Below are 25,609 nucleotides of genomic sequence, written 5' to 3'. Positions count from 1 at the left end.
TATAATTTAACACTGTTCATGTTTTTCTCTAGCCATCATGCTGTGAATCTTCATTGATGACTTATATTAGAGCAGCTGCAACATCCTACAATGTGTGAAAGTGCAATTGCTGTAAAATAGGATGTTACTACTTTAAAACAAAGGCAAAATGATGAGAAACTGACATCATTCAAAAGTTTGCCAACTTTTCCATCATTTTCTATGATAAACAGAGGTTGAAAGGTCATTTGACATCCTCCCTTTTTGGGAATGAAACGGCTATAGCTTCCTAAGTATGAAATTATGAAGAAGCTAAATGACCACCACCAACTCAAATCTGAATGAATCACTACAAAAAGTATAGTTTCCTTTTAATTGTATTCTTAAACCTCAAGTTCTTCCTTGACTTGATTTTGAACACCCAGATGACAACAATAGCTAATTTTGAGTGTTCTTCCTGCAGTAACAACTTTTACACAGAATAATGCTGGTGTTAGTACACCTTGGTAGGGCCAACGTATGGCGTATTTGAGTTTCTGACTAGACTGTCAAACTGAACAGTGTAATTTTCAGTCACCAACCAGTTTTTTGGTGGATTTCTACATCCAGTTACTCAACCGAAGGCATCTGAACCTCAGAGTAGAAAAAAAGAATAGAAAATATGAGCATAGAAAATAGTTTGCATCTTCTAAGAAAAGCCTCTGCTAAGTTGGTTCATATGTAAGTTCAGGCATAAATCTTAGTCATAAGGTTTATATATGCCTGTTAATTAAGAGCTTAACTAAACGATCACTGAATGCCTTCAGATTCTGGATTGCAACAAGTATATTGTCCATGTAAAAGTCAGATGTAAATCTTTGTCTAAGTAGATCCTACTTTACCGACGATTATAACCACATCCATGCAAAAGTCTGTTAAAGGTCACACTTGTATAATGTGTGCTTTCATGTCTACATTTTTTCAAATTATTATCTGTTATATATTCTTGTTTTGACTATCGTTTTTGTTGCTTTGTTACAAATGTAATACAAATACTGAATCACAAATGTACACGTGTGCACAAACTCTCGTGCAGTGCCTGGATTTATTTTTAAAAAAGAGAAAAAATTCAAACAAGACCACAGCACACGTCTCCCAAGATGACATCCAAGCCAATAAAAGCCTTTCATGAGCACAGTGTTATGACACAGCGCCACAGTGCGTCTTTTTGAGTGCAAATCATTACTTTGGGTATAGTGCACATACAGATTCTTGCAGCTTGTCAGAAACTGAAGGGTCTGCACATGATCACCACCCATGTCCCTTTCAATTCGGCTATATTTTCATGAGAATGAGTCCTGTTATGAGTTCACTTTCTCTGATAATCGATTCCCTACTCTGACACGTTCTTTAAATGCTTACACAGGCATTTATATCATAATGTGTTTTCCATGCGTCTCTGTGTTTTTGAAGAAATGGATCTGAGCAGACATGGGAGCCTGAGAGGAAGGGCAGCAAACAAAGTGAAGCTATGAGGTAACGGGTGCACAGCCTTTGGACAGACTAACAAGGGGAGCACAGTGTTTTAGGACAAGTTAGTACCAGTGATGTCATGTACTCGTGACTTTTATCTAAAGTAAACTCATTCTTACGTGGTTACTGGGACTGAGCTGCAAGGATGTGAATTGGCTGTTTGAGCTGTTCAGAAAGGACGGATCTCTTACCCCTACATGTCCTCCGTTCATCTATAATTCATACAGGGAGGAATCACTGTAGACCTGAGTGACCTGGTGTTCACTGATATCACCAGCAATGCATGCATAAAGACATTGTGACATCAAGAGCAGAGTCTTAGGTTCTTATACATAAATTAGTAAAAAGTGTCTTTTTCTCCTAGGATGGAAAAAACACAGAGGTTTAGGACAACCTTCCTTCTTAACGCCTCCTTCTCTTTAATCAGCTCTGCTTTGTTCTCATTTTACAAAAAAATCTCCATTCCCAGACTTTAACCAACCCCCCTCCCACCTCATCAGTCCACCTCCTAAAATAACCCCAGACCCCAAAGTCTGTGTTGTTATATATTAACAACACAGACTTACTCCCACACTTGACACTCAAAGTTGGACACAAAGCTTGAGGCATAAACGTAAGGGCACTGACTGAAGCGGGCAAGGCAAGCTACAATGACCCCTATCATCTACCCTTTGACTAAGTAGAATACCTATAAATTCAAGTATGTGTGTGGTAATAATTGGAAATTTACCAAGGAATATGCTAGTGCCCCGGACATGACCCAATTTTCAGATTGATTGAACCTCACGAGGTTATTGCTGTGCCTGCAAGAAACCCCTTAAACATCTCACAGCTGAAAGTGAGGACTGGGGCAAGCTTTCCACAGACCATTGTCACTGACTGCTAGATGACTGCAAGAAGTGTCACGAAGTTGGCCATCAGGTCGTAGGGTGTGCTAAGTTTTTCCTAAGATAGAATAAATTTTTTTGTTAATACTGTTTGTTCAATAAGTTGAAGAAGGTTCAACAATTAAATCACATTTGCTTCCAGAGAGTAAAAATTTAGAGAAGACATGACTATTTGAATATTTTTAAATAAAGAACTGAATATTTAATATGGTGTCCTAAATTTTGCATATGATTGTAATTATCCAGAATAAGTAAAGGCCAAAATTGCTCAATGACTTTATAGAGCCTTTTTAAACATTTTCAAAGACCCTGGTTTTCACTGAGTGGTATGAGAATAACCCTAAATTTACAAACAACATTACTTATCAGTACATCCACACTGGGATGTTCAAATATAAACCAAGTGCTGGCCTCTCCCTCAAAAGCAAACAAAAGTTGTCATGACAATGTTTTAGAAGGCCTAGTCAGCTCTGCATGCACAGTGTGCTAGAAATGTACGACACCTGCAGGAGGAGGCACTGTAACACAAAAAGTAGGACTGTGGGGTATTATTTAAAAAAAAAAGATTCCCCTAAGAAATGATTCAAACAACCACATGACAGCCTCACAACCCCAAGATAACAAAGAGAATCTCGGTCCTGAATGTCGATAAACACTTGAAATTATACCAAAAATAGACCCCCTTCTGCTCATTCCGCCTATTCCACCTCCGCTTTCCCACACTCCCTTCCTCCGGCTGTACTATCTGATGACGTAACAGTCATCAATGTGCATGATCTGTGTAGTTAAAAGCATTCAGAGACGAAACACCAATGCATGTTTCAGCAATAAAACAAAAAGGCGAGGAATTCACAGGAGGAGTGTCTGAGGAGGGTGAAGTGGAACAAAAGAGAAAAAAACTGAAGATAAAGTAGGCAGACATATAGAGGTAGCATCATATATAATGGTAGTAATAAAAAGCATCTGTAGATGAGACATATGATGTGACAATGTTAGTGCAGACAGAGACTTTCTTTCATTTATCTCCAGGATCTATGCTGAAGTATTGACAAACAGTGGAGCCAAAAGGAACTGTTATCCCCTCCACAGCGCTCTGCAGTCAGGATTTATCAATCCATAGTGTTGGCTCGTTGCAACTGAGCTCCATTTCTACACGCCTGATTCCTCTGAGCTGGGGTAATGAAAAATGACCCAGCTCATCTGCAGGGAGAGCCCTTTGGCAGCTGTGTGTGTTCTCTGTGCGAGTGTGGGCGCAATTTCTCCTGTCCAAGGGGAATCCTGTCACCAGTAAAGGTATTAAATATCTTCCATTTGGCCATTTGGCCTCGAGGAGAGCCAGAATCTGAAGGTAGTAGGTGAAAGAACCAGCTCAATCAATAAAAACACATAATCAATCACACGTTTGCAAGTCACAGCTGAGAAGCGGGTTGACATTTTTCTTTTTTTTTGTATAAGCAGTGGCATTTTTAATGTCCATTTGTCTTATCTTATGTGTGTTTTAAAACTTGAGGAAATAAATAAATGAATAAATAAATAAACTTATTTAGGCTTTGAGGAGGACATGCATTCAGGTGCTCTGTTTTCTGGACCTACAGAAGTATACTTCAGACTGTTTAAAGGTATTTTGCACCTTATGAGCTTATGTATTTCCCTCTGTAATATTATGATAATACATTTTTTATCTTTTAAAGTTAACCAAACTTCTGCTTTGTAAACACACATAGATCCAACATTAGAGGATATAATATCCAAACAAATAAAGGATCTGGGAGTCCCTCTCAGGGATATCCTCAGATATTTACTAGATTACTGTAGTAATCCTCTAGGATTACCATTCTATACCGAGTTCCTAACCTCTGAACTTAAAACATTGTAAGCTCTCACATCCCCACAAATAATGCCATTGTTAAACCTATCAGACCACTCAACAGGAGAGGACCACCTTAAAAAAAACGTATATTGCACCACTCTGATCATGATTCAGACAAACTTAGAGGATTTAAAAAGATGCCTGCCAGATATATCAACTAGGCTGCTTAGCATTGGCCTAGTTTACAGTGAACCAACTAAATCATATTAAAATGTGACTAGAATCCAACATGGTTTCTGGCTGCAGTCTGCAAGGGTTTTGTATGTGTCAGTGATCACTGTGTGTGTCAGCCAAGTTTGACACCAGTCATTGGTCATCCATGTTTAAACAGCAGTTTCAAAACAAACATGGTGCATAAAAAGTCTGATTTACTGTTAAATAAGCAAGGTTATAACAGTTTATATCAAATTTCAAAAAGCCAGAGTGGTCAAGTTCAATGAAGATAAATGGAAAATTTGGATGCTCTCTAAAGATTTTTTGCATACCACTTCAGCGCAAGCACGATGCATGGTAAGCATCTGAATAGACTGCATCCAGGGGGTACTGATGAGCTGACCGAAAAGACAAGATCATCGGAAGCTTTTCTAAGCTGCTGAACACAATGAATTTAAACATTTTGAATGTCTGCAAGTGAATAAATGTTCATGAAAACCTTTAGGCAGACGGTGCCTGCAGGTTCTAATGTGCAGACTTTGTGGAGCCTTCCTCATCAATGTTACTTCCACTAGTTTTTACTGCATTTAATTTGGTGGATAATATAAATATCTAATTTAATCAAATTTAAATGGGGGAAACTTAAAATTAAATACATTTAACACAGAGAACTGATTATGTATATGTTGTAAAGGTTATGTTACACCCTCTGATAATACAACTTTATTAAAGGCTGTAATGAAAACATAATATATATGTATATATATATATATATATATATATATATATATATATATATATTCACATTAATGCATTTTATTTATTTTTCCCAGTACATATGCTTTGTTTGTTAAAATGCATAACCTTAAAGAAAATGTTCACTGTAAAAATAATACTAAAATGCCAGTTGACACAGGGCTGGAGAATCAGAGACCTGATTCTGGTTGCATGATGTGGATTTAAGTGCTCGAGCATGTAATTAATCAAACAAGTTGCCATCCCATCAAGCAGTCTGACATACTGTCACATTGCTAGAGAAATTAGTGTCTGGGAATACTAAGAGGCTTACAGTACAAAGCCACTATGTTGACTCAGTGAAATATGTGTAGAGCAGGAATGTTGCTGCTTTAATATTTCAAGTACCCAGATGCTGTAAATCACCAGGCGGTTCATAAAACATGTTTACATCAACAAAATATGAATGAAAGATAAATGTTTGATCATGATTTATGATTCATCGAGTGGACTGAAAACATTAAAGTGCACACTTCAACTAGTGAGGGATCTCTACAGGAGACATTTTCGTTACACTGTGTCCGGATGCCAATATGCCTTGGCTCCAATTTCACACATGATCTCTCACAATTACACTCACACACTAAACATGTGATAAACCTGGGAATGGAGAGGTGGAAATGTTTTCCTGACAAACTATGCAAATAGGGCCTTATCCCCATGGGGACACTGTAAATGGCCTCAACCACCAGCTACACAGGCTTCAGGCATGCATGTGTGTGTTTGTGTGTGTAAGCATGGATATCTAACACAAATATGCCTCAAGGTAGTTGCCAGCAAATTAGAAAATTACAGATAAAATAAACAAAGCACAGGGAGAATTTTGGGAAAATAGCCTCCCTTTTGAAAGGCTCCCATTGCTGGTTCTGGGAAAAGATTTTCTCACATTCAGATCATGACTCTGGCAGGGAGAGTAAAGACTGCTGGCAGACAGCAGTAATGATCAAAATGCCTCAGTAGGAAGTCACAAGTTCAACATCATTCTTCGTCCAACAGTTACTTGGATGGGAAACATGGAAAATAGAGGAAGGCTGGGAATTAGCACAGATTTCCCCATTCTGGATATTTGTATACCTCTCATCAGGCTTTTTATTGGCCTCTGCTTCAGTGGAATATGAGAACAAAGGGATGATAAAGTGAACATGAGAGGCAGATGGACTCAGTAAAGTAAAACTGTTGACAATCACCTAACATTAAAGAAATCCACTTGCTTAAAGAAAACCCCACCATGGTTTCACTGAGAGCCCAGAGCTTACCAGACCACTAACAAAGAACTTAATTGAACAGCTACAAATGAGCAGAGACCATGACAGAAGAAAGATTGTGCAATGTAGATGCATTGTGTCTGTTTGTCTCTGGTTTGTATCGTCGTGGCACACATCAGTGGGATAAGCAATATGATTTATGACAGAGCTTTTCTCGCAGGAAACCAGACCACATGAGTTCAGTAGGAGTAAACTGGCCTGGTTTTCAGTCGTGCACGTCATGCAGGGCAGCCTACAAGCAAATGCAGTGACAGGGCACAATGAATATGCATGATCAGTGGGACATGATGTGAGATTTTAAATATGTATAAAACTTTTCACTGGGGTTGTGTTGCTAGGAGACAGATAGGCTCGAAGTTTGTTGTTTAGCCTCTAGGAGAACCAGCTTCCTGCCAGCTCCTGTTATTAGCAATTGTTGTGACAGGAAATATACGAGTGTAAGTAGGATGTTTACCTTGTTCAGTCTGTAAAAGAAGATCATGAACACTAGAGTTTGCTCACAAGTCACTTTGATTTCTTAAGAACAAAATTATGTTTAGATCTTAGTCTTGTAAGTTACATTATAACAGAGAGTAGAGGTACAGTACTTCACAATACCCTTAACATTATCTTTTATCCACAAGTGTTTGGGTTTTGGTTTTCTTTTGTGTTGTTCATTATGTTCTATAGGTCTTGCCATATTCAGCTGTTAATATTGCCATTAGAGTTTTGCCAAATTAGTTTATTCTTTTGTGTTTAGTTTTATGAATACGTTTGCAAGACACTATAAATATGATCCTTGCAAGTTAAAGGAAGCCCAACCACCTGTGTTTGTTATAGTCCTTGCATGTGCAGCTTGCAGGATATCCTTCCTTTGGGAATGGGTGGAGGGTGGGGGGATGTGATGGCTTTGAACAGATACAATGCACACAGCTGAGATCAATGTGAGGCCAAAACAACACAAGAAATGACAAATAAGTACCCAGAGACATCATCTAACACAACACAGCGGAGCAAAGGCCTGGCACGCCTGCTGGTTCTAACCCTCTTTACGGGGTCACAGCACAAGAGGAAAATGTGTGACTGGAGGCTGTTGAGTCAATATTACTCAGCCTGATGTATGAAAGTGTGAACACACGGCTGTGCTCTCTCAAAAGGGAAATAAGTGCATGTCTGTTTGAGCAAATAACATTTTACAAATTATACTATCTGCTGGTTGGTGCAGCACTGCAGCTTCATCACATGGCATGCTTGAAAACAAAGCACTGCAGGTGTAAGCACACACTAAGTGTAAAATATCTTGACTAGGGACATGTGAGGGACTAATTGGCTGTTGGAGAGTTGCTGGGCTAAAAAGGTGAAAGAATTTAGGCAGGAAAAACAGAAAGTTTGCTGTAGAACAGAATCAGAGCAAGTTTAGAAATGTTTTAAATATGCAGACAAAGTTAAACCCCTCCCAGGTTATATCAGGTTTGCTCTCTGTGTGTCTCGACTGTGTGAAGCTGTCTTTCTCATTAACAGTATTATAGTAGACAGGAGGATCTCCATCCTGTTTCCTAGTTGCTGGTCCCTCCTTCTCCATCACCACCTCTGCAACTCCCTCCACTATTAACTGCTCCACTTTAGAATATACATGTACCTCTGTATTAAACCCATGATAACTTGTCAAAACACTCCAGCAGATGTTTGAGAAATTCACCCTTAAAATCAGCTGAAAGTTGTTTTACTGTTACTACTGTTGGCTGTGTCTCTAAAGCAGGAGGGGGTGTTAACTAAAGATGGTGTTTCAAATAAATGCAGCTTCCTCTGATTGTGCTCTCCTCTCTCAGGATGCTTAATCTTAGGAGCTGCGTCGGACCACATTTAAACACAAAAGTTAGAACAACAACTCAGCTAGTAATCTCTTGAGGGTAAAAAAGAAAGCATAGGAAAAAAGCAGGAAAGCCAACATGGTGTATGTGTGTGTCTATCATAGAGTGCACTTACTGTTGAAACCAGATATGTACAAACACTTTGTACAAAGACACCTTTTTTTTCCTCGCTGCCTGAAATTAAATTGGACTAAACTTGATTTTTTGTGAATTTGTTATCACTTTCTTTAAATTTGGAAGTTATTATACAATTGGATTTAAGCAAAATGTACATACAGTATCATCCCCAGAACACAAGCATTAGAAACAGTGAAACATGTCCTGTACTGACACAGGCTCAAAGGCTAGTCATCAAAGAAGAATACAAACACCCTCATAGACCTCAAGTAATGAGGTCTCATGGAACTAAGATGAAATGTTTGGATGAAATGACAATTGCTACATATGGAGGAAAATGGGGGGAAGCTTGCAAGCCTGAGCACACCATCACAACTGTGAAGTACAGGGGTGGCATCATCTTGTTGTGTGGGTGTTTTGCTACAGATCAGTGGACTGGTCCACAAATAGATGGAATCGCGAGAAAAAAACATTATGTGAAAATACTGAAGCACCATCTCAAGACATCAGCCAGGAAGTTAAAGCTTGGACACTAATGTGTTTTCCACATGGGCAATGACCTTAAGCATGCTGCCTGAATTTTTGCAAAGTGGCTTAAGGACAACAAAGTCAGTTTATATCAGTGGCCATGACAAAGCCCTGATCTCAGTAAAATACAACATTTGTGCGCAGAGCTGAAAAGGTATGCCAACTAACCTGACTCAGTTATACCAGTTCTTTCAGGAGAAATCGGCCAAAATTCCAACAAACTACTTTGAGAAGTCTTTGAAAGGGATACCCGTATAATGTTTGACCCATAAAAGTCATACAGTTTAAAGGGAATTCCACCTAAAACTAAGCAAATGTATGTAAACCTCTAAATATGAAGAATGTAAAAACTATATCATCTATTATTCTTGCATTTAGTAAATAGTAATAATCTGAGTAATCCAATTTGACTTAAAACAGGACAGGTCTGGTCTAACTTAATGTCAGACAGAAAAAATATTGTGTTTTTTATACAGTTTATGTAGATATCTGGTTTCAACTTTCTGCACTAATGACCAGTTTTAGCAATGCAGTGCAGCCTAGTCCTCCCACAGACCCAGAGAGTACCTCTCTCTCAGTCCTTTGGGTTTGTTCCGATGGTGCCGTCTGCATAGAGGGCAGCTGGGACACCCTAGGAATACTAATTGTTCCATGAAAGCACAGAGTACAGATTTGAACATGCTGAAGTGAATACTGATCAACGATTTTGTTGAATCACAGCTTGGAAAAACAAAGAACCAAAAGACCATGTCACTTCTGTAAATGAAATTGGAATAATGAAAACCAATGAAGGAACATGTGAAAACTGACAAAATAGGAATCCATAGTTTTCAGAGAGCAAAATAACTTGGCACAAGAAAACCATGTTAAGTATCTACCTCAGTGACCATAGTTGCGTTTTCCAGCTTAACAGCTCGGTTACCAGCCCCTTTATGGCCTAGCAACACAACTTCCTGTTAGCCAAACACAACAACAAAATACTTTCCTGACAGTGGCAATAAAGTAAAAGATAATTCTAGAGTTCTGAATGAACACAAGTGAAAACAATTCTAACCCTGTTCTGACCTTCAGCCAACCCAAGTTTGATTTCTTCTGATTTATTTTTCTTGAAGGATAAACCTGACCTGCAGTCAGCTTTCTGCTACCTCTGCTGCTCTTTTCCTCAGCTTCTTGCCACTCAAGAATGGCACATTATCAATTAATAATAGTTTTTTTAGATGGCAAAGTATTGAAGTAGCAAACGTAATCCCTATTTTATTTCTTTCCATGATAAAAATGGTTAAGCACTTACTGGCAATAAAAGGACTGTAAAGGATGCCAGTTTGAATCCTTGAAACAGCCCATGTTTCTTGTGTACTGCCTAATGTGTTGTCTAACCTGGTATAGAGGCCTTGAAACACATCTGTGAACATGCAATAGATGCAGGGCCCCTGGAAGGTTCCTGGCAAGTCGTTGGACTGCCGTGGATGTGTAAGTACACAGCAGACCGAGTACAGACCACCTCGTCTAGACCCAATAAAACAGCCTCCATTATCAAACTAATTCAGAAATATTTATGACACTATGAGTTTATGACTCATCCAGACTCATCCAGATGTCAGAGCTTTATTTTCACAGGTGAATCACTCAGAGTAAAATCCACTCAAGGCAAGGTAATGAAATAGGTGTAATAGTAGCTTTCAGTGTCCTCCTGGTGTCATTTAGCTCCATTAGATAATATTAAGGACCTCCACAGAGAAAAAGTCCATACTGATCATATCTGTCCTTCTTAGTCTTCTGTCTCTCTAGAATTCATCTGATGCCTCCTGAAAGGTCAAACCCAGTTATTCCCACTGTCCTGACCCATACTGAATCTCTTGTCTGTCTCTTCTAGTCCTCTCTTCTTTTCCTGGAGCTGAAGGAAAGCAGCCTTTGCCCAATGCCCTGAGCGCCACAAACACAAACATTCCCACTAAGGAAATGCAGCCGCCCGCTCGGTTCTTCTGTGATCGGCACTTGGTTTTAAAGTGATACACACTTTGTCTCACTGCAGAGAGCAACCGGTCCTCTCAGTTTCTTTCTCACGGTGTTGGTTTTCCAGAAGAAAGGAATGTGCTTACAGGCTGAACACATCTCAAGTACTTGCTCCCACTGGACAATAACTATTTGTTCATCATTCTCAGACTACGGAGGGGACACAGATTCATGCATATGGAAACTTGACAAAAGATTGCAAGGTCATACATAATGTTTTGGAAAGGCTTGCATACGCTTTGACCTTTTCAAGATTGTTTTACTTTATCTCAACAATCATATATGTATTTGTTTAGGATTTTATGCATGGTAAATTGGGATTTCACATTTATTTCTCTCTTTAGCACATGATCTTTAGCACTGCCTGGAAAACTGAAGGGGTCACCAACATGCACCACCTGTCCAAAAGGGTGTAGAGACATGAGTTAAACTTGTACAAATTTCAAAGTTTAGACAGGTGGATATACCCACACAGTTAGATTAAAGCTACAGGCTAGTAGCATCACAAAGATGAGGTGAGCAGAAAGCATAACATCCAAACCCCCATCTCATAGACCTCATGAAGTTTGGTGGAGTGTTTGAATTTGTGCAGGAAAACGATGAAGATGAGGGCTTAAACTGCCCTCATCTTCATCGTTGTCGCTTAGCCGATATGCTAGTCCTTTTTGGATGAGGTATTTTGAGGAGCACCTGATAACTGTCACTGTTTTTAAGGACATGTCAAAAACCATACAGAATGAGCTGCTGGAGTGCATGCTGGTGGTCAGCAGGCGACGTATAACAGAGGACAGAAGTTCATTGCTGCCAAGTTTGTCACCATCCCACCTGATGAGACCACTGTTGATCTGCTAGTTCTTTTATTAAAATACTTTGATGCACTACATGTAGTCCAAGATTTTTTTTTCTCTTACTCTGATTTAATTTAGCCACCATGCTTTTGGAAAGTCTGAACAGCAGAGAGAAACTCATTGCTCATGCATATGATGGGGCTGGTGTATGGAGAGCTCCTCAGGCTGAAGTGCTGCAAAGGATCTGTGAGCATTATAAATGTTCAAGGGATATGACTTTTAGCATGACACTTTATACAGAATGCATGGAAAGAACCAAAACTCCAGCATCTGGTTTCAAAGACAAGAACATGTTTAATCTAACAGGACTGGGAGTTCAGTCAGGATGTTTAACATAAAAAATGACTAATTTTTTTCCCTCTCAGTCAGTATTCCCGGGCCTGAGTGTCCTCATCTGACCTATTAAATAGGAAAAGCATGGTCTATTATCTTAGCCAAGAGAAGAATGCTAATATAATTACTGTGTTTATTGGGACAGAAATTAGCAATGGATCCTGTCTTATAATTGTTTACACACCCATTTGCAACAATGGCCACATGGAGGCAACACAAACCCCGATATAACACAAACGCCAGTCTGGTGTAAACTCTGCCTTAATGGTGGAGCTAAAACAATATGCCCTGAGTTATAAATATTTGCTGTTTTGAAAAGTGGTGGTGAAAAGACTAAAACACGGGGACCTCAACACAGACCTAGATCTCATGTCCTGTTATCCATCAGAATCTCTTTTATGTCAGTTGTAACATTTAAAATACAAAAAGACAACAACAACAAAACAAAAAAAGATAGAGAGATTCAATCAATAGAGATTTCACCAAATCTGTGCTGTACAGTAATTCTTTGCTGTGTCATTAAAACCAGTCTGTACACAGTTTTAGATGGCTCTGCGATTCATGATGTGGTTTATCAATGAAAGAGGCTACTGCTGAGTTGGTGCCTGTGTACATTTGTATGTGACAGTGTGCATGCAAACTGTTCTAAGATCCTTAAAATAGTAACCATATAAGGATATTTAAAACAACATTATTCCAGGGTAACTGCAAATTCAGATTTTTTTGGTCCATCTAAATTTTTCATTACGTTTTATGCTAGAAATGCTAGAAAGCTAATGTTCTTATCCAACCACTCACGACGTTGTTCTTATGATGTATCCCAACTGGTGTCTTGAGAAGCTCATGAGGAATGTGAACTAACCCTATGGTGTGAATTTTCCAAAATAAAGTGGGCCTTGACTGGAGATGCTTCAGCCCACTGTAAGTTATAATGGAGTGTAAATATTTGTCCTGGCGGGGAGGGAGGCGAGAGGTTAGGCATGACAGTGCACTGTTCCCATGATTTTATGTGTTTGCAGTGTCCTGCTGAATCCTGGGAAAGGTCAAAATAGCTATGTGACTTAAACAGACAGGAACTCTGTCAACTGGCTCACTACAACCATAGAAACAAAATGGAGAGGAGAAGACAGCTACTTGGGCTTTAATATGGCACAGAATTGTGGCAGACAAATACATTTCATTTTTTAAAAACACGCATCACATTAAAGGTGACATTAAAGACCTTATTAAAAGAAAAGCATTCCTTTGCTCCTGCGCTTAGACGTACGGCTAAGCCCCAAATTACTTATACTCCTGGCAGATTTAGATTTAACATTATCTTATAATTTTACCAACATGTTTTCCAGTCAGCAAGAAAACTTCTGGGTTTAACTAAAATAATTCAAAATTCAAATCAGCTCAGGGTATAAATAATTTGGGACACAACTATATCTTTTCTTTTCAATAAAACAGGTAAACTGTTTACTAGCTGTCAGAATGGTATTCTATGGCTAAAATACCCAAGACATTGTACAGGGAGTCACAGCAGTGACATCTGGGCTTTAATGATAAATTGTGAGGTCATCAGAGCCGTTGACACAAACAGGACATAGGAGAGCCACTAGGTAACTTTCACTGTGTAATCTCCCCCTGGCTCCTACTTTCTCCAGTGCTGCTTTCTCTCCTTGCTGCCTCTTTAATCTTCCCCTCTCATCTCTCCCTATCTCTCAATCTTCCTCCTGCTCTAATCTCCAATCATGCATGTTATACTGGAGTGCAGGAGAGTCAGAAATGGGGGGGAACGCCAGAGAGCGGTGGAGGGAAATGGGTCACCTACACAGAACATTATCAGCTGAGATGTACATATCCACTAGAACAGTTGTCTTTCTTTTGTGTGTTACAATACGACTCCGGCGAGAGTAGGTTTAATTTGTTATAAATTTGTTCTCAGCCCACGCTGTGTTAGCTGTCAAGTAAAGAAAGATTACAAGTGACACGGAGCTGGGGCTAAAATTCAATTCCAATCAGTCCCGTTTAATGTGATCGTATTAGAGGCGCAAGCAGAGAAATCAATGACATAATGCAGCTAAAGAAAAGTATGACAGCGGGAGGATTCTATGTGTGTCTTTTTGAGGAAATATTTTCCATGAGCTTCAGGTTAGAACAATTTAAGTAAGAAAAAAAATCCTGGATTACATGAAACCTTTGAAGTACTGGGAGTCTTTTGTCTTGTGTTGAAGATGACCTAGTTTATGTGCTTCATTCTTTAATATAACACAACCGGGGACAAAAGGGTTTCACTCAGGAAAATGCATGCACGGACGTACGCAAACTCTCCTTCATGAGCTAATCAGTCTCTACACTTTGCCTGGCAGATAAATATTAATGAGGATTACCGTGTTACTGCAGCACCCCCACTGGAAAACAACGGACTGCAACTGTTCCCCTGCTCTGTTTCTCTTTGTCACTCAATCAGCCACACACACACACACACACACACACCCACACACACACACACACACACACACACACACACCCTCCCTCCTGCTCCCTCCACCATCTTCATCTGTGTATAAGCAATCTTTCTGAAAAGTATATTTTTCTTTTTTTTCCCTTCCCCACCTCTTCTTATTTATCCCTCTTACGCTGTCACTGTAGGATTGACACACACTCCAAGTATGAATAAACTCCTTCATGTGAGTGAGTCACAGACAGTGCCTCCGTTCTCAAAGAGACATGTTATCTCTGTGGAACAAAGGGCACAGATTGTGCCAGGGATATTTAAGGAACATTTTGGGTTCCCTGCATCCTGTTTCAGGGCAGACGCAATTCAGATTCTTTCCCATCAACCCATCAAGTTCTCCTCTTTTTTTGGCTTCCTGCTCTTTCTTTCTCCTTCTTTAGAGGATTCCATGCTGTAGAAGCACAGATAATGAGGAGATTGTTCTGAGCTCTGCATGAACATGGCAGTGGCTGGGAACACATAAACTCATCCATCCGTCTACTGGGGGATGTTTTGGAAGTGGACACACAAGAGTCAGATCTAACCATAGTTACCCTGCTGGCAGTGCAGCTCGCTGCATTCAGCCTGCACCCACAGTCAATATCATCTCCACATTTGATCGTGGTGCGTTTGGGTTTACTTTGAACTTGCACGCAGCTGTGCCATGTCCATATAGGTCTGTGGGTAGGTTTTGGATGGGGGAGAATCAACATTACCACAAAGTGATGAAAGAAAAGAGGGTGGGAGTCCCCAGCATCCCACCCCCCTTTTTTGCCCTCACTGACTCAATAACATTCCTCTTCTGAGCCGCCTTGGGGAAAAAAGGGGGGTCCCTTTCCATGCCAAACAGGGTGTGGTACAAGACCTTCAGGAGGTGTCTTTCTTTCTTTCCTTCACAACCTCTCCCCTTCTCTTTGTGTCTTTAATTGGACTGACTGACCATGGCCCTCACCTACAGTCTTGCGGGCATTTTGAAATCCCGGGAAATCAATACTGTAGCCAGGCAAAGCAGAACTGCAGGGGCAAAAGCCAGAAACTGATCCACACTAATCGGGGTGGGTGGGTCGATAAATAAATCAAACCTAAACGTATGCAGGTGATTGTTTTAGAGCTTTAGCTGCCACGTTAAGTTTACTGGAGCTTCAATGCCTTCTGACAATAACATCGGCGCCTTGGCCCGCAGATTGCCGGAGTCCACTGCTGACCTTCTCTGCGATTGGTGCAGAAAACACATTTTAAGGTAACAAGGATTGATTGGTATTTCTGCCTCATCACCTAACTGGCTGCTTCTAGCTTTCAGGGGTTTAATGCTAAATCACATTTGTCTGCTTGCATTCCGGTTCCAAAGAAGCCTTATAAACACGTGTTTGTGGGTGAACTCCCACCTTCTTATCTTCAAAGCCCCTTCTTTGGTGCCCTGACAACATGTCTCCATGGACACCCGTTCATCCTAAAATTTAGACCAACACAAAAACACACACATAAAACCCATGCCTGACTTAATGGCAGCCCCGCGTCCCTTTTATTGTTTTGTTATGAGCTTAATTTCACAAAAAAGCAAGCTGAGAAGCTTAACATGATACCAGAATAACAAACGCAGAAGATAATCCTAATTCAGACAGCTCGCAGGCAATCTAAACACAGAACACCACCCTTAAAAGAAGCAGTTTTAAACTGTTATCAGTCTGTAGTAGAAAACTGTCATGTAACAGAAAGTTTATAGAAAACGGGCTAGTCAAAGAGGTGTCCCTATTTTAGCAGAGTTTAGCAATATAAAACAACTCCAATGGAACAATGCATTGCAAGTCTATATTACCTGATATTAAAAGGCACTTTTTCTAGAGACCATTAATAGGTTTGTTTCTGTTTTCTCAATGGAACAACATCTGTGTGACTATGCAAAATTATAGGAATAGTTAAGTTTTTTTTAAGTGAGTTTTGTGAAAATATTATCAGGAGTTTGTAGGAAAGTAAATACATTCTCAGATGGGTGGAGGGCTAACAGCTTGCAGCCATTTTGTTTACTTTTGTGTGGGTACATTCGTTAACGTCACCCAGGAAGAAGTGATGATAAGTGGGTGTAGAAGGAAATTACCTCTTAAACTAAGAGTTTATTATGTAATCAACCACAATAAATATGCACTAATTAAATATGTAACACTGATAATCACACATACAGCCTTGAGTTTATTATATTTTGGCAGTTCATTGGCTTTATTCATAATTAAACCTAATATTTTTACCCTGGATCCAGAAAAACACGGTTATGTTTATATCAGGCCAATGGTCAAAGTAGGGATCCCCTGCTCTAGCAGTTGGATCTGAACGGGCCTTCCGGTTTAGGGTCTAGCTGATGTAAATTCTTTGCAAATCACACCCCAGCCATTGCAATAGGAGACAAATGGTGGGTCACCCTATTACTGCACTAAAATTACATTGTCAGAGGCTGCGGACTGCATTAGTCCTATAGATCAGGTAATTGTATGTCCACTTCGGACTTTTCAGAAAACCTATGATACCTAGAAAAGGTCAGGAATGAACATTCTTAAATACTGACGAGCAATTGACAGCCCTGTTGTTCAGAAAAAATATATTAGACAGCTGTCTCTTGTAAAAGTGAACAAGATTGATATGTACTATTACAGTGTTGTATCAATTGATATAAACCTTTTCAGTTACTACTATTTCAGCTACAGGTAAGGTAATCATTGCTGATAAATCACTTCTCGCAATCTCCGTTCATAAAACTCCACACTACCTATTTGAGTTGTCCAAAGCAGCTGGCTGTCCCAAACCACCTAGTGAGCTGCGATTTATCAAACAACTCTAGGTCCACTTAGAGGGGAGTAAACATTTGAATTTTGCGACTGGCTGTCACTTGAGCAGTGTGATCAAAGTCTTAACAACAGTCTCTCACAAAGTGTAGATGGTTATAATCTGACAGTTTAGTGGCGTATTCCATAGCCATAAAGTCTTTGGAATTTTTGGTTTTGGTTTCAAACAGTTTTAAATTTTGCAAATAGGAAAATCACTAGAATTTACCAATTGTTGTGATGTTAGGCCAACACAAGATGGTGAAATAGTTTTTCTCTATATTTTCTCTATAAATACTTAAGTTTAATAACTGTGCAACATCATATGCACCCCTGGTTTAATAAGATTCAAATGTCAGAATCGCTATTAAATAGTTTATAAAGGGAACTTTAGCTACATTTTATTTGCACGGCAGCCATATTTAATACTGAAATCAGAGTTTCTTGGTGACCTCTGCCTTTCCCAGTGGGAATTCCGAGTTCTGGGGTGTTTTTTCTTTATTTCCAAAAGGGAACTCGGAAAATCTGACCTCTGAGTGAAGATAGAACTTCACCTAAAAAAGACTGAACAATCACTTTGAGTTTGCAGGATAAAATAATGAGAAGGAACATTACATGTTCTTCTGATATGGTTGAAGGCAAACATGTAGAAGCAGAAGGACCTCAGCCCTAGACCCTTCTGCTTCTACATGTTTGCCTTCAAGCATATCAGAAGATGCTGATACTTCCTTTGCTTCCCCCTTCCACCTGTGTGTCTCAAGAAGTCAGGTGAAGGGACAACTGGAGAGACTGAATAGGAATAAGGCTGCAGGTCCAGATCATGTCGGCCCTAGAGTCCTGAAGACCTGTGCATAGCTCTGTGGGATTCTGCAGCACCTCTTCAACCTTAGCCTGGCCCAGAAGAAGGTTCCGGTGTTGTGGAAGACCTCCTGTCTTGTTCCGGTACCAAAGAAAACTCACCCATCAGTCCTCAATGACTATAGACCTGTTGTCCTGACATCTCACATCATGAAGGTCCTAGAGAGACTCCTGTTGGCCCACCTGAGTAAGCAAACAATAAACTATCAGGACCCCCTTCAGTTTGCTTATCGCTGTGGAGTTGGAGTTGAAGATGCCATCATACACCTGCTTCAACAAACCCACTGTCATCTGGACAAAGCCAGCAGCACTGTGAGGATCATGTTCTTTGATTTCTCCAGTGCATTTAATACAATCCAACCTAATTTGCTTTGTCAGAAACTCCTGAAGACTCAGGTGGAGGCCTCAACAATCTCCTGGATCAAAGACTACCTGACAAACAGACCACAGTTTGTGAGACTGAAGGGTTATGAGTCTCACCAGGTAGTCAGCAGCACAGGAGCACCACAGGGGACTGTACTCTCACCATTCCTTTTCACTCTGTACACCTCAGACTTCCACTCCTGTCATCTGCAGAAATACTCGGATGATTCTGCAGTTGTGGGGTGGATCAGAGATGGACAAGAAGCTGAGTACAGGAAGGTGGTGGACCGCTTTGTGGCATGGTGTGGAAACAATCATCTCATTTTGAACGTGACTAAAACAAAGGAGATTATTGTAGATTTTAAGAGAAACAGGAATAAGTCAAAAACTATTTCTATCATGGGAGAAGAGGTGGAGGTGGTGGAGGAGTATAAATACCTCGCTGTTCACCTGGACAACAGACTAGAGTGGAAATGCAACTCTGAAGCCATCTACAAGAAGGGACAGAGCAGACTGTACTTCTTGAGGAAGCTTAGATCCTTTGGTGTTTGCAGCAAGATGCTGCATATCTTCTATAAGTCTGTTGGGGAGAGTGTGATCTCTTCTACCATCATCTGCTGGAGAAGCAGCATCAGGGCCAGGGACTTAAAAAAGCTCAACAAGCTGATAAAAAAAGGCTGGCTCTGTTCTGGGGACTCCTCTGGAACCTCTGGAGATCATTGTGGAAAGAAGTATTCTTCATAAAATGAAAAACATTATGGAGAACCCTGAGCATCCTCTTCATGAGACTGTCCTACAACAACAGAGTGTCTTCAGTCAGAGGCTTCTTCAGATCTGCTGTAAGACGGAGCGCTACAGGAGATCCTTCCTGCCCACAGCCATCAGCATCTACAACGGCTCTTTGAGGAAACTCTCATAATGAGCTACAATAACATTTAATTTCCCTTTGGGATTAATAAAGTATTTTTGAATTGAATTGAATGTTGTGAAATGTAAGAAAATATGTTTGATAAAATATGGTTCATGGAGGAAAATGGGGGTAAACAAGTTTGTGATTTCTATTGTCAAAGCATACCACATGTTTTCTTGAAATGTGTCATAGCTTTCCTATGAACAAAGGTGGTTCCTCTAAGTAGATATAACTCAATTAAATCGCATAAAACCCAGCATCCATCACAAACTACGCTGCCAGAAACATGAGGCAATTTATCTGAAGGCAAAGATGAAAAGACGGCATTTCTCGCTGCAGTCTTGGAGATAAAAATCAGTCTTAAAGATTTGGTTTCAAATATTGTTCAAACAAAGTAGTGAATGCTTATACTGTAAGTTAGAGAACTGGGAAGTATCCAGCCAGAGGGATGAGCATCCAAACAAATGTCATGCATTTTTCTTTTTTTTTTTAATCCTGAAGGATATGAAAAACTAGGTTGGTAATTTGATGATCTAAGCTTAAAGGTAAATACATTTCCATCACAACCACCCACACTGCAAAGTCAGCTGCTTACATAAAAATATTTTGCAATATATACATATATTTGCTGTTAACCCTCCACAAGCTACTTCTAATGCCTTCGGACAAGTCCAAGATTGGACGAAATTGAATATGAATTAACTTAGTTATTTAAAATGAGATGTCAGAGCAGGACAAAGCTGCAGCTGTGTATAATAGTGAAAGTATTTCAGTGACTCATTAAAGCCACAGAGCCTACTTGTGGTTTAGAAAGTGGTAGATTATAGAACTTTGTTTATTAGCCAGTATAGAAGAAAGAAATAACACCTTAATCAATATATTGGACAATTTGTGTCCTGTGTGGTCCAAAGGAAAACAACACAGAAAATTAGATGTGTTTACTATTTAATGAAGCAAATGCGTCAAAAGAATGTAACCCCACTTCACCACTTCATGCACGAAGAAAAGAAAATACAAACAAATTTATGTAAACCACTGCAAGTAATCCTAATCTTCAATATGTTGGCACAGCTGGGTACAAGAAGAATGGGTGGCAGGAAAAGGGAACGTAATCAGTGAAAGAGCAATGGAGACCCCTCCACTCAGTATGAGGAAATCTGCTTTTCTCCTTTAATTAAGGTGATTTGTGTAACAGTGGGGGGGGGGTTTTAGCCAATCAGCCAATGGCATTTACTTCTCAACTCAAACCCCACTGTTCCCTAGTTGGGGATGGGGGGGGGAGTCATCTTTGCAGGCAATAGATGTCGCTAGATGATGACGAAGTTACCACGTTCAAAAAATCTTGGGTTTGTTCAAGTCTTTCGTCTCAAGTGCTCAGAAACAGAGCACAAGCACAAAATTGGAATAGGTCTTTCTTCTTGCTTCTCTTTTGTGCAATTTTTGAGGGAAGCTAAAGACCTAATTAAGCAGTGGATCTTAAATGTTGAAGCGCTCTAGTTCGCTGTCACCATTACGCTACACCAGCTTTTGTCAGCTTGACTCTTCAAACAAAACAAAATTATTTTTTATTATTGGAATATGTAGCACATAGTTGCCATGTTGAAAGAGTTTATAACTTCCTGCACCAGCTCATTCTTCTGACTGTCAGCCATCATTGTTCAGGTAAGCCGCTGCAAGGGAGGGTAGTGACGAAGCATGTGTGTCTGCAGTGAACTGAACACCAACTGCTAAACATGAAAACAACTCAATTTGCGTTGTTTTGATGCAAATTTCCATTTCAAAAATGTTTTTTAGCATAGATTATCTAAGAAAAATTGATATTTTGACAACCCTACTCAGAAGATGATTTTCATCAAACAGAAGATGCAAAGGAATCAAGTCAATCAAAATAGCAAGTTTCATTAAAATTTACAGTCAAATTTGTCCAAATCATCAATTCTCCATTCATCAAACAAGCTCCTACAAGAACGTATAACTTACCTGAAGCCTCTTACTTCAGCACAGCTGAAGGATAAATAACTGTTTTAGCAAAGCAATATTGCTGCTTGTATAGTGAGTAAGAAGGATGCTGGCGCAGCAGGGGGATCTGAGGCTGGACTTATTAAAATGAAAGCAGTTTTCATTGAGTACACAACCAAGCTGTGATTTATGATCACATGTAGTGTGTGTGCTCTTGTGCGTAACACAAGTGTTCACTCAAATAATCACAAAAAGAAACCAGGCATGTCTCAAAAAGCTTGTTAGAGAGAAACGTCTCTCTAACATGACCAAAATCACATTACAATCCATCAAGAGACTTAGATTACAAAAGACAGCCACTGTTTGTGTCTGCTTGATCCAGCAGGCACCGCATGATTTAGGGCCTGCAGTCTGGGAGGACTTAAGCCCAAATCGCTCATCACCTGGACACAAACTCTACTTATCTATGATTCACTTAATACCAGTGTATTTACAACATGAAAGAGCACGGGTGTGCATCATAGAATGAACACGTTTGAGGATAACACGCTCCCACAGCTGCAAACTTTTCTTCTCTTTACACACACAGGTAAATAGTTAGTTCTCTGCTGGTGTAAACATGTTTTTTGAAGAGCAAAAGACATGGCATGTTGCAACCTGTCTTTAGAAACTGACATAAAGGGCAACCTTGAATGCACATTCCGTATCCAAGCTTAACTATTATCTCTGGTCCTCAGAGCACGCCCACCAGACACACAAAACACTGAAGCCTCTCCTGCACGACGGGAACGAAACTGACTTCCAAAATGTAATAAGCTCAGCATTCAAACCCCGGCTGGTCTTCAGGCTATCTGCAAATTAGACTGATGAAAAGCTAAATATCTTATGCCTGAGGCCAGTTTATTTGCACTGACAAAGGTGGCTTTGCCACTGATAAAGAATTCCCTGTAGCTTTGAATACATTTACAGTGACTGAAAGCTGCATAGACTGACAGGCTCATCCTGACAGGAAGGGAGCACTGAGAAGTATTGTCCATTGTAGAGATTAAAAGCTTTGCTCTTCACTCGTCTTCCACCAACTCAAATCTAAAACGGTTCCCTGGATTAGCCAATAACCTTTCCAAATCCTGTTTCAAACACACAGCAGCACAACCAAATACTGCCACACAGACAGAGACACAAAAGTTGAAGTTGAAGGTAGAAAGTACATCAGATGAACATCTTACCCTCTCTCCGCTGTTTCTCCGGAGAGTCCCCACCGGCAGCTTCAGCATCAGCCTGCGGGTTCTCCCGGGTGTCACAGCTCCCTGGACCACCATGGTACGCTCCAAAGTCTGCGTCTCTGTGAGTGTGCGGGCATGTGTGTGAGTGTGCGAAGTGGGTGTCCTTGCCGTCCCGTCCAGCCTGACAGCCGGGCTTCACGCGAGCTTTTACGCGTGGGTGCGTGTGTGTGGTAAGAAGGAAAGTATGTGATGAGCAGAACTCCCTACTCTGGTCCTACTAGAAGCCCCTCTCTGCTGCAGTTCCCCTTCGTGTTAAAACACTGGCCATTCTCCTCCGCTCCAGCTCTGCTTCAGACTGCTGTTTACGAGGTGAATGAGTGTGTGTGAGAAGGAGGGAGCGCGCTTTGTCTCCCTTCTCCCCTCGTTTCTCCTGCTTCGACAGCTTCCCCTCCCTCCCACTCACACTCAGTTCCTTCAGATGGGGGCCTAACCAGGTCACTGGATTAATGTGACGTTATAGCTCTCATTAGCATACGCACTTGTGTCACATGACACCATAATAATTTTTGGAGAAAAAATACACCCCCACCACTTTTTCTCTTGCACACACTCTCAGATCCCCACCCCTTACACAAGGAATCACGTGGGGAACCTCAAAAGGAATACGGGATGTTTTGCCATCTGGTGGGGAGATTATCTCTGAACTCCCACATCCAGCTTTCTCTCCCTGCACTGTCTAGGCTATAGGACACAATGGGAGAGCACAGCCACATGCAGACAAACATACATCCCTGCAGTCAAGCATGCACTTTGCTCATGCAAGTAGAACCAGATCCCAGAATTAATTTATTGAGGGGAAAATGAAGATATTTTCCTTATTTTGTCCTCCAAAAAGAAGACAGTGGTGGTAGCTTATTCAGGGTACCTTCAGTCAAAGAGAGCTGCAGGGAGTGTTGGTCCCTGTTCAGCTGAGTCAGTCTCCTGTATCCATCACTGTACTCTTTACATGTCCATTAAAGCTATTGGAGTCATGAGTTACAGCTGCGCCAAGTGACTTACTGTCATATTCCCATCATCACTCACTGCTGGGCTCTGTTCGCCTGAGCGCCTCAATACTCAGCTGTCAGCTGATTGACTTTAGTTAATCAGCTGACCACGGAATACTGATACACATCTAAAACACAGACAACGTGGTTGGATGGTGGCTTGCATGTGCAACAAAGGAACAAATATACTGTAAGAATTAAATTGCAAAAGTATTCAGAACTTAAATTCCACTTTGTCACATTAAAACTATCAACTTTACTGTATTTTATGGATGTTTTGTGTGATAGACCAACACATAGTACATCACTGTACGTCACTCCAAAGACACCATCCCCACATTGAAACATGGTAATGGTGGCATCATGCTGTGGGGTGGCTTTTCTTCAGCAAAGATACAGAAGCTGGTCAGACACGAGGAGAAGATGGATGAAAGCCTTCTGTTATAGGCTGCAAAAGACTTGAAAGTGGAGGCTAACCTTGCAGTGGTACTACAACCAAGGTAATAAGTAAACATGTTAGAATGGCCTTCTCAAACTGTTCATAGGTGCTGCCTATCTGATCCAACTGAGCTTGTGCTAATTTGCAAAGAGTTGGCAAGCATCTTTATCTCTAGATGTGCAAATGGTAAATGGACTGAACTTATATAGCGCTTTTCCAGTCATACAGACCGCTCAAAGCGCTTTACACTAGAGCCACATTCACCCAATTGCACTCACATTCATACACCGATACGCAGATCGGTAGGCAACTTGAGGTCCCAGGGGGCACATCGACATATGGCAGGAGGAAGCTGGAATCAAACCCACAACCTTCTCGTTGCAAGACAACCACTCTTCCTACTGAGCCACAGTCGCCTTGTGGGTATATTGCGGGCATATTTCACTGCATATAATTGCAGTGAAAGGTGGTTCTAAGGGTTTGTACACAAATGCTTTTCAGATTGTTTATTTGTAAAAAAGAAAGTTGAAAACCATGTCCATTCTCTTCAGTGTTATGTGCTACCACATGTTGGTTTACGCCCTGAAATCATCATCTTTTGTAATGTGACAAATGTAAAAAAAGGTTTAAAATTACATGTTCAACTGCTGTAGAATTATGTAAAAAATTTATTTGGTTATAGAAGAAAGGCAGCCAGGTGTGCCCCTTATTCCTTCCTTTGATTAAGGACTCCTGAGAACTATGGTTACATATTTTTGTATGTGTCAAACATGGACTCAAAAACACATTTTGCAAAGGTGTAGCGACAAACATACAGACAGAAAAAAATTATTTGCAAAGGTAATCTCCAGTAAGCGTTATTTATTCAACACCATGTCCTACATCTGTGAGTGAGTGACTGTGGCCTACATGACAAAAAATCTTTCATGGAGATATTTATAAACTCACTCTGCTCACATACAGGACTCAGGGAAGTGGAGGAGCTGGGAACAAACAAACTTAAAACTATGAGTCATTTCTGCCTCTTTGTGGAAAAAATTGATGTTTGTGGAGGAGGTCAAAAGGATCTTAACAGAGACAGAGATCTGTTTCTGCCCTGTTCCACAGGGTTCCTATATGGCCGTATAGTTTCTATGCAAATAAATAAATAAGCACATGGGTTTCAACTTGGTGAAACTGGCACACCTAATATGGAAAAACCTGCAAAAACTGCAATTTTTTTATTTGCCTAGTGCACAAATAGAATCTGTCCTCAAAACGAACCTAGAGCTAATAATAGAAAGAAAATGTGGAAACAACTAGACAATAAAAGGAAACAAAGGACGTACTCCCTGAAAATGAGAAGTGTTAACAAGGGGAAAAAAAC

General features: G+C 40.3%; 1 protein-coding gene across 1 annotated transcript in view; it reads right to left on the bottom strand.

Annotated features, from left to right (window-relative positions):
* The window catches only part of frmd4a (FERM domain containing 4A), an 81,341-nt gene extending 58,131 nt beyond the window's left edge, over positions 1-23,210 (bottom strand). Inside the window, exon 1 of the mRNA XM_047381954.1 lies at positions 22,762-23,210. Within this exon, the coding sequence (XP_047237910.1) occupies positions 22,762-22,854 (93 nt within the window). The 5' untranslated portion in view covers positions 22,855-23,210. The remainder of the gene's footprint in view (positions 1-22,761) is intronic.
* Between the last annotated feature and the right edge of the window lie 2,399 nt (positions 23,211-25,609).

This window comes from Girardinichthys multiradiatus, chromosome 2 (genome assembly GCF_021462225.1).
Source record: "Girardinichthys multiradiatus isolate DD_20200921_A chromosome 2, DD_fGirMul_XY1, whole genome shotgun sequence".
NCBI classification, from domain to species: Eukaryota; Metazoa; Chordata; class Actinopteri; order Cyprinodontiformes; family Goodeidae; genus Girardinichthys; species Girardinichthys multiradiatus.
This window is presented reverse-complemented; position numbering and strand designations above follow the sequence as displayed.